The sequence below is a fragment of the Apostichopus japonicus genome, chromosome 19, assembly GCF_037975245.1.
Source record: "Apostichopus japonicus isolate 1M-3 chromosome 19, ASM3797524v1, whole genome shotgun sequence".
In the NCBI taxonomy this organism is placed as follows: domain Eukaryota; kingdom Metazoa; phylum Echinodermata; class Holothuroidea; order Aspidochirotida; family Stichopodidae; genus Apostichopus; species Apostichopus japonicus.
Genome location: NC_092579.1, coordinates 24,638,852 through 24,652,200, shown reverse-complemented (window position 1 = coordinate 24,652,200; position 13,349 = coordinate 24,638,852). Strand labels below are relative to the sequence as shown.

At 37.0% G+C, this 13,349-nt stretch overlaps 2 protein-coding genes across 2 annotated transcripts in view; both read left to right on the top strand.

Moving 5' to 3' along the window:
* Positions 1-13,349, top strand: part of LOC139960263 (ankyrin repeat and fibronectin type-III domain-containing protein 1-like) — a 216,172-nt gene that overhangs the window by 49,641 nt on the left and 153,182 nt on the right. Inside the window, exon 2 of the mRNA XM_071958486.1 lies at positions 3,649-3,717. The gene's annotated coding sequence lies outside the window, so the exon portion shown is untranslated. The remainder of the gene's footprint in view (positions 1-3,648; positions 3,718-13,349) is intronic.
* LOC139959820 (uncharacterized) lies at positions 6,327-7,061 on the top strand. Its single transcript, XM_071957694.1, has one exon. It carries the CDS (start codon positions 6,327-6,329, stop codon positions 7,059-7,061), a length of 735 nt encoding a protein of 244 aa, XP_071813795.1.

Here is a 13,349-nt window from a genome sequence, read left to right as displayed (position 1 = left end):
TTATTAACTATTATGGTTCAGAAATTTTCACAGAATTTGCCAAACATGTAAAAAGATTATTTCCTCAAGGTTGAATTTGCAGAGTTCGTGTTCATATGTTAATTTGATGAATATTGTAGGTAAGACTGTCTAGATGTTTAGAGTACTGGTTATTCATATTACACAGCTTTCAAAAAGCAATCACTTTACATGAACGAGTTGATGAGCTGGTGATTGGCTCACATTCTGATTACAAATGGGATATGATGCTCTATAACCAACAATCACTAACTAGTGCAATCAGCTCAAAGACAATAAATATAAAAAACTCTTTGTTTTATAGTTGCTAATCTTGGTTAAAAATATGCGCTTGACATGTAGCTCCATCTTAGTGAGTACAAGGACTTGTTTTTTGTATAAGTCATTTGAGATCAACAGAGGGCAAGGTTTGAAAACCTTGTAAACTTGATTATGATTACTTCAAAAGAAGAACCAGAATGAACTTTAAAAATGGCATGTGGATCCCCTTTAGTGAAAACAAGAACTCTGTTGTCTTTTGTATGTAGTGTTACATTCAATGGCAAGGAATCACTAAACCTATTAAGTTTCCAGGATTTCTGATTGGTAAAGTCACTTTTTTACAGCAGGATGCTTAGTTTGTACCGTTGTGTAGTTTTGAAGCTGTTTCTACTTGTCTACTTGATTGGACTCAAAGACCATTCACAAGAAAATTGCATAAATCCATGTTAATAACCCCAAAATATACCAGATGGTATTAAGAAATACAATCACCAATTGATGCGATCTATTTTTCATTTTGCTTGTTCTGTTTAGATACAGTTACATGTATTGACATACTGTAGGAGATTTTAGGTATTATCTATGTAAACTGTACAGTAGAATTTAACATATGAAGCTGTCTACTGTTTTTTAGTACTTGCCAGAGGCAAAAGGAATCTTTGCGATGTATGTGACGCTTGCAAACACGGTAACTCAAAAAGTTAATGGTGGATTAACTTCATACTTGGTGTGGATCCGTCTTGGTTATCGATTACAAGAAGCAAATTGGTCATTTGGGGTCAACATTTTTCTGAGTCTGAAAGCTTTGTGAACTTGATAACTCAAAAAGTAAATCTTTGTTGAACTTCATAGATGATACATGCAGATTCAGCTTGTTTAGTACAACGACCCTATTGAAATTGGTGGAGGTGAAAGGTCATTTGCAGTCAACATTTAAGTGAAAGTCTGAATACCTTTCAAACATGGTAACTCCGATTTTAAAGCTACAATAAATCTGTGAATGCTCCAATGCTATTATTTGCTTTTGGTGAACATAGTTTGGTCAAATTCAGTTCAGTTTAGTACTGTGAAGGGGCTCTAGAGATCTTCAACAAAAAATACCTGGCATCCAGGCAATGAAATCTGCTTCAGTATTCATACTCTTGCTTAACGTGCACTTACTGTAAGCAGTTTTCACCCTCTGAGCTTCAAGGGGTCAACAGGTTATCTCAAATGGGCACACACTGGCTCAAGGGGTCAAAAGGTTATTACACAGTGTATAAACAATGTTGTGTTACTCTCAGCAATTATTAAAGGGATTTGCTAGCTCAACATTGGTAAGATACGTGTGTCTATATTTCACATAGGAAGACTGTTTTTTCTGGATATTTAAACATTTTGGATTAAAATTCTATACTGGAAAATCCTTATGAGTGAATGATATGTTTCATGCCCAAAAGGGATTGCTGCAAATCTTTTCTGGTTCTCACTTAATTTTTGGACAAATTTAACTCACTTGCTCTACATTAGTCAAATTGTTATTTGGAATTTTAAGGAAATTCTGGCTTTCAGGTTCCTTCTCCTGTTGCTGAAAATATTGATATTCTCTCTCCATCATTGGAATCACAAGCATGGGACAGTGTTGTGACAGTCTTTTTCATACCTTGTTGACAACTTCTGCTAACTGTCAATAAAACTAGCAGATGGAATAAATGGCATTCAATCGAATCCTGTGTGACTTTGAATACAATTAGCTGGGGCAACTTGAGGGGAATGTAGTCGAGACGTCAAGTGAAAATACTTGTCAAAAATAGAGAATTGCTTTAAATGGCAAAAAGAAGGAAATCATTTTGAGATCTTTACATTCCCAAATGTAAAGCTGGATAAGATGGTGATTAAGCTATTGACAGAAAATAGTGTGTAATTGTGTGTGCACAATGTACATTATTTGCTGTCTATTGAAGATTAATGTTAATTGAAGATTAATGCTAATGCCTCATGGCACTTTCTTGTTGAAATCTTTGTTGAAAGCATCAGTGAAGTAACCTGCCTCCCAAATTTCCATAATGTTATTCACGGCAAAGGCCAGTTGGTACATGTATCACAGATTACTAGCTATATACAGGAACAATATTACAAATAGGTAAAAATAAACTACATCATGAATAGACAACTTACTACAACATAATTGATGCTGGTAATCCAAACTGAGCCATTTCTTTGCTTATAGATTGTTAGTCAGCAAACTTACTTCATTTATTTGCAACACCCTACAGATATTTTACCAGAACTTATAGATTGTTAGTCAGCAAACTTAGTTCATTTCTTTGCTACACCCTGCAGATATTTTACCAGAACTTATAGATTGTTGTCAGCAAACTTAGTTCATTTCTTTGTTACACCCTGCAGATATTTTACCAGAACTTATAGATTGTTAGTCAGCAAACTTGGTTTATTTCTTTGCTACACCCTGCAGATATTTTACCAGAACTTATAGATTGTTAGTCAGCAAACTTGGTTTATTTCTTTGCTACACCCTGCAGATATTTTACCAGAACTTATAGATTGTTAGTCAGCAAACTTAGTTCATTTCTTTGCTACACCCTGCAGATATTTTACCAGAACTTATAGATTGTTGTCAGCAAACTTAGTTCATTTCTTTGCTACACCCTGCAGATATTTTACCAGAACTTATAGATTGTTAGTCAGCAAACTTAGTTCATTTCTTTGCTACACCCTGCAGATATTTTACCAGAACTTATAGATTGTTGTCAGCAAACTTAGTTCATTTCTTTGCTACACCCTGCAGATATTTTACCAGAACTTATAGATTGTTAGTCAGCAAACTTAGTTCATTTCTTTGCTACACCCTGCAGATATTTTACCAGAACTTATAGATTGTTAGTCAGCAAACTTGGTTCATTTCTTTGCTACACCCTGCAGATATTTTACCAGAACTTATAGATTGTTAGTCAGCAAACTTAGTTCATTTCTTTGCTACACCCTGCAGATATTTTACCAGAACTTATAGATTGTTAGTCAGCAAACTTAGTTCATTTCTTTGCTACACCCTGCAGATATTTTACCAGAACTTATAGATTGTTAGTCAGCAAACTTAGTTCATTTCTTTGCTACACCCTGCAGATATTTTACCAGAACTTATAGATTGTTGTCAGCAAACTTAGTTCATTTCTTTGCTACACCCTGCAGATATTTTACCAGAACTTATAGATTGTTGTCAGCAAACTTAGTTCATTTCTTTGCTACACCCTGCAGATATTTTACCAGAACTTATAGATTGTTAGTCAGCAAACTTACTACATTTCTTTTCTCTAATTAGTTCATTCTTTTCTCTAATTAGTTCATTCTTTTCTGTAATTCTCCCTGCAGACTGGTATAGTTCTCGGTGGACAAATGAAATGATGTTGCCTTAGAAGTTTTCATCTTGTGAAGCTGAAGGTTTGTATTTATCTTTACTGTCTGACTGGCAGTTACTTCTCAAACACACTGACTTGTTTGTTGGATGTAGTACCAGATAAAGGGGATCCAAATAAACTGGGAACAGACTGTACTTGCAGACAAGTACATTGAAGCCCACTTAAAGCCTACCTGAAATGCAAATGGTTATACTTGGATCTTGAATGCAGGCTGCCAAAGACTGACTTGGTTGTAGTTCATTACATGATAACAAGTATCATGATGTACTGATGCACTGCATATGACATGTGTACATAAATTTGCAGGCCTGTATTCAGGTTACATAATGCCTTTAATCTTTGAACGCTAGATCAGAAATGGTCCAAATAGCTTAAAAAGTTATTCCACAATAGCCATCTAATTTTGTTGAAGGTATTGTTGCAATGAATAAATTAACTTGTATAGTCAGTCACAAGTGTGGAAACAAAAAGTGGCATTTCATTCTCTACTGTTCATTGAAAGACTAAGTATGTTTATTTCTCTACGTTTAATGTTAATATTGCTGTTCCATGGAAGCAAGAAAAGGAACATCACAATCACAACTTAGACATGGTTATGTTTTACAAATCAGAAAATTGCACACGTTGTAACGTCTTGACTAATTGGCAATAATCTGATACACCAACAACACTGCCAATTTTTGGGAAAACCTTTTATATGCACAATTTTAACTGTATTGAAAAATGTCAAAACTCTTGGTAAATTTGATATTTTACACAATTGGTAGCATCATGACAAAACATAAAATTACCAAATTCAACAAGAAACACCAGTGCAGGTTACCATGTAAGATTTGACATATTGTGTAAAACGATGGTATAGTGTATACATGCAAAATGGCAACTTTTGGACGTTTATTCCATTGGCTAGGTCATCTTGTAAAAATCAGTAATTTACAACTTTTTAAATTTGGGAAGAATTATGAAGTGTGTAAAACACTATTTTCCAGATGTCCAGATAGAAATCGACAAGATGGAAGGAATTATCAATTTGACCATAGAAATAAAGACTCTTAAAGCAGTTATTTACAAGCTAATTCTGCACAGAAAATTTGTATCCTACAAATAACTTGCATATTTTGGTTCATTTGCCAAAATATGTTGCATCAATAGTTCTTGGTGAGATTGATTGAAAGATTAAAAAATTAAAAGATTATGTTTTCAGGAACCCGATCTTTTCTTTTCATGTTTAAATTTGGTCTCATGATATTGTAGCATGTTTAACACAGAATACAGCTTTAAATACAGTCATGTTTAATGCGGAAATGTGTATTAGAAGGCACCAATGTTGACATGTAGAAAAGGAAAAATGGCATCAAGCAGTATTTAAATGTGACATATCAAATAAGAGTGTACAGTGCAGTACATGAAACCATTTTTTGACAATGTACTACAAAGTTGTAAGTGTTCCTGATTTTACTCTTGAATGTCATCAGTTTTGCTCCCAAATGTGAAGCAAAGTCCAAGCAATGTTCACTAATGTTCAAACTTTAAGCAGCATTTTACTGACGTCCTCAGAGCAGTTTAGTCCTCTCTTTGACAATGAATTTTCATGTTGTAATTAATTTTGAAAACTTTGGCAAATTTTGAAGAGAGGATCTCTCTTAATTCGACCATCTAAACAAGAAAAAATTTGTAAGTGTTTTATCTTTTCATGCAAAATACTTGTGAAAATTGTGCCAGGTATCGTCAGTTTGAATGATGGGTTTCACACAAAATGTTTCACAAACAGTAATGCCTAATGTAAATACCTCTGGAAAGCAGCAATTGTGTAATCTGACCACTTGTTTTATGCACTTGACCTCCCATGCATGTTAATGCTTCTGTATATATATTGCCCACCAGTGTGAAAGAAACACAGCTGTATGGACTACTTGATACCATGATTAAGAATATTTCTTTTTCATTTATTGATTCAACATAACTGGACAAAGGAAATCAATAGTTTCACTCAAGTGAAAAGTGTGCTGCATGTAATATTGATTGGTCTGATGTTACAATACTAGATTTATGTGACTATACCAACACAATAAAATAAAACAATAAACTTGAAAGAGACATCAAAAAGAAATATCTAAGCAACTACAGCAACACGATGTGAAGCATTATGAAATTGATGGTCGATTAAAGGAAAGTTTGTCTTTGCTTGTACTTCTTAATAGTTTGACAAATGTAGGACTTATATAGGACATATCGAAATTTGAAACATTCTCCATGTCTTAACGTAGGATGACAGTTTTTCTGAGGGTTTGCCATTTACTTGTCATTTCGTATACAGTTAACATTGAAATGGTCTTGAAGATTTTCTTATACCAGTGGATAGCTTCACAGGCATTAGTCTAATTATTTACCACTATGTAATATGTATCACTTCCAATGGGAGAACCCTAGTTTTGGCATTTAGTGTCATTACGTCATTACACGTCTTCACTGGGTCAGCTCCTTCGCTCGCAGGACATGGACTATCACTTCTATGCAGACGACTCGAGTCTCTATCTTATGTTCCACCCCAATGACATTACTATCACTGTGCACCGCCTAGAGAAGTGCATAACCTCAGTTCGGCAATGGATGTCACACAAATGCCTGAAAATGAATAACTCAAAGACTGAGGTGCTTCTAATATCATCAAAGCATCTGGCCAGAAAGATAGAGTGTCCAAGCATCATTATTGGTGACCATCAGGTGGAGCCTAGTGATGTGGCAAAGAGCATCGGTGTCATAATGGACAAACATGCCTCTATGGAAGACCATATAACATCTGTGTGTCGGTCTGCTCAGTACCATCTCTACAACATCGGAAGAATACGAAAATACCTCACCAGAGAAGCCACAGAGCAGTTAATCCATGCTTTCATAACTTCTAAACTGGATTACTGCAATGCACTTTTCTGTGGACTACCAGTTAAACAAATAAAACGACTGCAAAGGCTCCAAAACATAGCAGCAAGGATCGTTACACTAACAACAACATCTAGTCATATTACCCCAATATTGCATGAACTTCATTGGCTGCCAGTATCTCAGCGGATTAGGTTCAAAGTCCTTCTTCTTGTGTTCAAGTGCCAGAACATGACACCTCCATACCTGCAAGATCTGATCCGTCCTTATCAGCCAACAAGAGCCCTACAGTCTGCTGGTCAGAGTCGTCTGGAGGTTCCATCACCAAGACAAACAGCTATGGGAACAGAGCTTTTTGCGTGGCTGGGCCACGCCTCTGGAATGAGCTGCCAGCTGCCAGCTGAACTCAGAACTATTTCTAGACTTACGACCTTCAAATCAAAGCTGAAAACCTTCCTTTTTAGACAGCATTACTGCAATATTTAAACTGTGTATTAAATTTCTTTCATGTGCAATACTGTACTCAAACGTGAATGCTTTTTATTTTTCATTCTCATTTATATTGTATTTAATTCTGCATTTTTACTACATATTTTGTGTCATATTTTTATATTTCTTTATTTGCTGTTACATAGCATTTTAGAGCACTTTTGTGGATTTTACGCTTTTACAAAATAAATTATTATGATTATTATGATTATTATTATTATTATAAATCATATAAATCATACAATAATGTAGTATGATTCGAGCATGAGTGAATGTTTTGCATACAAAATGTGAGAAACAGTGTCGAATGTATATTAAGTTTAAGAACGTTTTTCTCTAGCTGCTAGTATTGAGCGCATGAGGAAGTTACTGCAGACTTAGGGTTATAGTGTGTGTAGTTTTAATTTTATTATCAGTAGCCCTTGTCCATGAATATCAATGTGGAGGTGAAATATTATTTGAGATTAACCGAAGTCAAAATCTGAAAACCATGTATTTAACTTCGTTCCCCACTTACCTGTCTCCCCACAACCTAAGCACCACATTCTACCGTGTCTAGAATGCCCTGGTAAACTTTTAACACTGTACACCCTCACTGGCCCTAATGGCCTTCCTTCATTTTTGGAATTCCTATCCAATACTAGGCGGATAGGCGGTTCGATTACATTGTTGTTGTTGTTTCTTGTTAGAACCTTCATATATTTGTACATATTTTCATGTTTCTCCATGGGTTTCGCTACTCGTGCGCCTCCTAAGTGGGGCGTATCTCGTAGCCTTGTTCCTCCCTTCCCGCTCTGTACGCGGATAGAGGGGTTCTCTCCCTTGTATACATGCTTCGTCCTTTTCCTTCATGTATTCTAGTTAAGTGTTCGCTTCTAAGTGTGGGAAGTTTTTCACTATTGTAGCGTACCTTGTAAGCCACGAGCCTCTGGCGGGGCGCGTTGTTTTTTGTCACATAACTTTACTCTCTGTTAGCATACTCCCACCCTACTTCCTCCTTATAGTCGTTCCGTTTGATACGTTAGACTATTCGCCGTTAGTCTCTCCTTAACGTGGGTTTCTCAGACATGTCTCGAAGCCACCTTAAATGTGTGAACTGTTCCGAGACCTCTGTCTAGTCTGTTTTGTTGTCACACCAGACAGTGGCAGCACATCGACACCTGGCTAGCAAGCCGGGACAGGTTAGATCTATCACTGAACCCACAGTTCCCCTGGAGGGAATCGGAGGAGAGACAGGAGATGAAGAGGAAGTGAGAGAGTTGGTGGGAGTTGAGATGGAGAGAGGCCATGAGAGGGCCGGAGAAGAGAGAGAGAGAGATGGAGAGTTTGCCACCCAAGGTGCCGGCGTTGTCCGGGTGTAGTGCCAGGGGAAAGGGCAAGGCTTCGGCCAGCAAAAAGCCCATGTGAGAGAGAGAGAGAGATGGAGAGCGAGGAGATTTTGCCACCCAAGGTGCCGGCGTTGTCCGGATGTACCACCAAGGGCAAGGCAAGGGCAAGGCTCAAGGCCAACCAAAAGCCCATGACAAAGACAGCCAGAGCGGACAGTCCGTCCGGGTCTCAGAGAGCGGCACCCGTTGTGGTGCGCGCAAAGAGAGGGGCTCCGGAGAGCCAGGGTCCGGCGAGACCTCAGAAGGAGCCCGGAACAGACGTTCCCCTCCGACCCAAGGAAGGCTAGGCTCAAGGCCACTAAAAAGCCCATTAGAAGTTCCGACCGGAAAGGACGGAATGTCCGGGTCAAGGAGAGTGGTACCCGGCGTGGTACGCACACAGAGATAGGCTCCGGGAGCCCGAGTCCGGCGAGAGAGGCCGGAGGGAGAGAGAGAGGAGAAAGAGATATTGCCCCCCAAGGTCCCGGCACCGAAGTCAAAATCTGAAAACCATGTAAACATGGTAACTCTGAAGTAAGAAGTGGAGCCTGGTCAAAATTCCTACTTGATATGTAGATCCCCCTAGTGATTACAAGAACCATATTGAAATTGGCGGAGATCATTTGAGCTCAATATATGTCAACGACTGAAAACATTTTAAACATGATAAGTCACAAAAGAAAGCTTGGGAGAAGTTCATCCTTATTGTATAAATCCCCATACATGAATTCAAGAAACTTATTGAAATTGGTGATGGTCAAAGTCCACAGAGGTCAAATTATGAACCTGGTATCAATGTGATAACTCACAAATTGAAGTTTGGTTGAAGTTTATACTGATAGATCCCACTTGGCGAATGCAAGAACCCCTATTGAAATTGTTGTAGTGTCAACATCATCTAAGGTCAAAAGAGGTCAAAGTCTGAAACTAGTCATTCACTAGCATTGTGCGGGATTGCGGTAGTCAAGTGAATCCCGGTATTGACTAGTCCCGATCACAGTGCAATGTGTAAATACTACCGGGAGTGGGAAAACAACCGGTTATTACATTCGTTTCGTTATCATTCCCAAGAATTCCGGACATAATTAAAATATCTACGTGTTACTATTTGAAATAAAGAAAAGAAAACATGTTTATATTTGGTTTCTGTGTTCTTAGTTTGAATGATATCTGATCAATTTACGTATTGGCCTGGACCTATATATAACGAGTCAACTTTTCACATAGTAATTTGGACCTAGGCAACACCAAATACTGTATCTAACGTTACTTAGGCTCAGCATGTTGCGGGACCTCAAAGTTATTCTGGAATTTTCGTTATTAATTCTTCCTTTAAACCATGATTGTGACAGGTTCCCATGTACAAAATCTTACCACATGTACTTCACTTCATTTTGATATCATAATTATAACGATTTAATACATTTTGAGCCAAAACCACAGGGAGTATATCTAGCTAATATCCATCTTCGCTCGGGGGGTATATTATTATAGCCTAGGGTACGGTACTGATTCACACAGTGCAGTACGGTACTTGAGATTTGATGCTGTAATGGGGTGGATTCATTTATTAATTCGGAGGGTTCTACGATGTCATTTATAGTTATCTTTGGCTACTTCTTTAATTTTTAAGATTTTTTGTACTTAAGATGGATATTGTACAAATGGAAAGTATATTTTCTGGAGAAAACAACAGCCGATTAACGCTATAAATAAATCAATACAATTCTCATGTATGTAGTTTATAACCTCGTTATTACATAGCCCCTATATGTTACATTCTTCTTGTCTGAAGTTCCAAATACGTGGTGACTTGTTGATAGTTGAAAACTTTTCATTGTGAACTTTTGAACTTGAAGGGTTGCCCTATTCCAATATCATGGAATAGTGGGGAACCCCCAATTTCTGTTTGTGCACGGATTACAAGTTTTATCCACGTGCGAACATGTTAATCTAATATCTTAAATCGAGTATGAATGATGTTGTGGGTTGCTTTTTTCCCAGGTTTGTGCTTTTCTTTTTGAAGTGTATGTTAGAAACAAACGCCCTAATATAGCGTGTTATTTTGGATGTTTTTTTTTAATAACCGTGCGTGTAAGAGTATGTACATAGCCTAGGCTATGCATATTGTATGTATTACATTGACAGTCTTGTAACTAAGTGCTTTGAGCCATAGATGAAAGTTGAGGAAAATCCTGTTTGTAGTTACGATACTGGGATTCATGTTACAACACTACTGGTTGTGTGAAATTTGCACTACCGTACAATGCTATCACTCACAGAGTGAAGCCTGCATGTTCATTTGTGGTATGTTGATCAATTTCACACAATTAGAATCTGATTTTTCATTTGTAGATGACACATCATTTCTGGTCATAGCATAGAGGTCAAACTCTTAAAGTTAAACAATCATGACCTATTTATTTAGTTGATACTGTATGTATGTCCGCATTATGTAGTACAAATCCTTTCTGATCACTGGAAGTCAATAATGGGTCAGTACTTAAACGGAATCACTAAGCTGGTCGTCTCGTTGGTTCAGTATTTGCTATGCTGTACAAGTAGATGCATTAGGAAAAATGTGATCTGTATTAACTTTACCCTCTGCTAAAATTGCAGCAGGAATGATGAATTCTATCTATGCCATCATCTTTGGAAGGTTGTGTTCAAGGTAAAATTCCAGTGATTAAAACCGTTATTCAAACAGTTGTTGGACTGGATTAATAACATCATACCTGTGTTCAGATTAGCGTTGTGCGGTAGTCGGATTTCACACAACCGGTAGTGTTGCAACATGAATACCGGTATCGTAACTACAACCGGTATTTTCCTCAACTTTCATCTACGGTTCAAAGCACTTAGTTACGAGACTGTCAATGTCATACATTCAATATGCATAGCCTAGGCTATGTACATACTCTTACACGCACGTTTATAAAAAAAAAATAAACAAAAATAACACGCTATATTAGGGCCTTTGTTTTTTAACATACACTTCCAAAAAGAAAAGCACAAACCTTGGAAAAAAGCAACCCACACCATCCTTCATTCATACTCGACGTACGATATTAGATTAACACGTTCGCACGTGGATTAAACTTGTAATCCGTACACAAACATAAATTGGGAGTTCCCCACTATTCCATGATATTGGAATAGGGCAACCCCTTCAAGTTCAAAAGTTCACAATGAAAAGTTTTTAACCATCAACAAGTCACCACGTGTTTGGAACTTCAGACAATTAGAATATAACATAGGGGCTACCGAAATACGGGATGACAAACTACATACATAAAAATAGTACAGATTTATTTATATCGTTAATCGGCTGTTGTTTACTCCAGGAAATATACTTTGAATACGTGCAATATCAATCTTTCGTACAAAAGTTCTTAAAAATTAAAAAAGTAGCGAAAGATAAATATAAATGACATCGTGGAACCCCCCGCATTAATAAACGAATCCATATCATTACAGCAGCAAAATCTCAAGTACTGCACTTCTGTGTACCAGTACCGTATCCTAGGCTATAATAATATACAGTCCCGTGCGAAGATGGATTTAAACTGGATATACTCCCTGCGGTTTTGGCTCAAAATTTATAAAATCGTTAAAATTATTATAACAAAATGAGGTGAAATGCATAAGGGTAAGATTTTGTACATGGGAACCATGACAATCATCGTTTGAAGAAAGAATAACTAACAAAAATTTCAGAATAACTTTGAGGTCCCGTAACATGTTGAGCGCAAGTAACGTTCGATATTTCTTGTAGCCTAGGTCCAAATTACTACGTGAAAAGTTGATTTGTTAATATATAGCCTAGTCTAGGCCAGTACGTAAGTTGATCAGATATTATTCAAAATAAGAACACAGAAACCAGAAAAAATCGTGTTTTGTTTTCTTTATTTCAAATAGTAACACGTAGATATTTTTATTATGTCCGGGATTCCCGGGAATGATACCGAAACGAATGTAATAACCGGTTGTTTTCCCAATACCGGTAGTAGTTACACATTGCACTGTGATCGGGATTAGTCAATACCGGGATCGGGATACCGGGATTCACTTGACTACCGGGATCCCGCACAACCCTAGTTCAGATGTGATCACATAATTATATCTTTTATTAAATTTTGTCAACCATGTGATGTACCTGAACGTGGCTTGGTGAGAATGACCCAAAGTTTATTCCAAAGCATAATTCAAACATCTAAACAATGTCCATTGACACTGAGCATATGGTCACTGTCATGTTCTTACATCTTTACATGTTATCTACATCCCTGAGATGACTTTAGCATCAAATATAATTTTGATGCAGGGTGCTGTCAAATATTTGCTTATCAGAGGACTGGAGAGGTATACAGTAGATAGTATACATAGCTCTTGTACTTGGAGTGTCATGTGGTGGAAACTGACTCAATATTTGGGCAAGTTTATTGGGGACACAAGAGTAAAGCATTGAACATCCAAGTTACATGGTACTAAACAATGGACAACATAAAGTCCTTGATCATAATAACTACTTAAGTCATTTGGGGAACCATGATAATCTTCTGATGACCTGAATTATTGGTGGATAAACCTAAATTACAGTATGTGAATAACCTGTTTATTGAAATGACATAATGTATAGATCTGCTAAACAAATACAGGCACCAGAGTAGTGAAGTCACAAGCTTATAGACAAAGTGGGCGATGGTTTAAACATACTCTGCTTGATCTTAATTTTGGGAAGTTAAATACTAGATTGTCATACATGTGTTATTGCAGGCAGCATACTTTACTACGTTAGACAAGATATTGATATATCCTGATATCTATCTAGCCACTTACTGTATGCATCAATACAAAATTGAGGTTTCCCTTTAAAAAAATTACAAAGTCTTATACTGCATGTTGTGACTACGCTTGA

What these genes read in the sequence shown, in the direction of transcription:
- LOC139959820 (XM_071957694.1), top strand. Translation starts at nt 6,327, where the DNA reads ATGAATAACTCAAAGACTGAGGTGCTTCTAATATCATCAAAGCATCTG.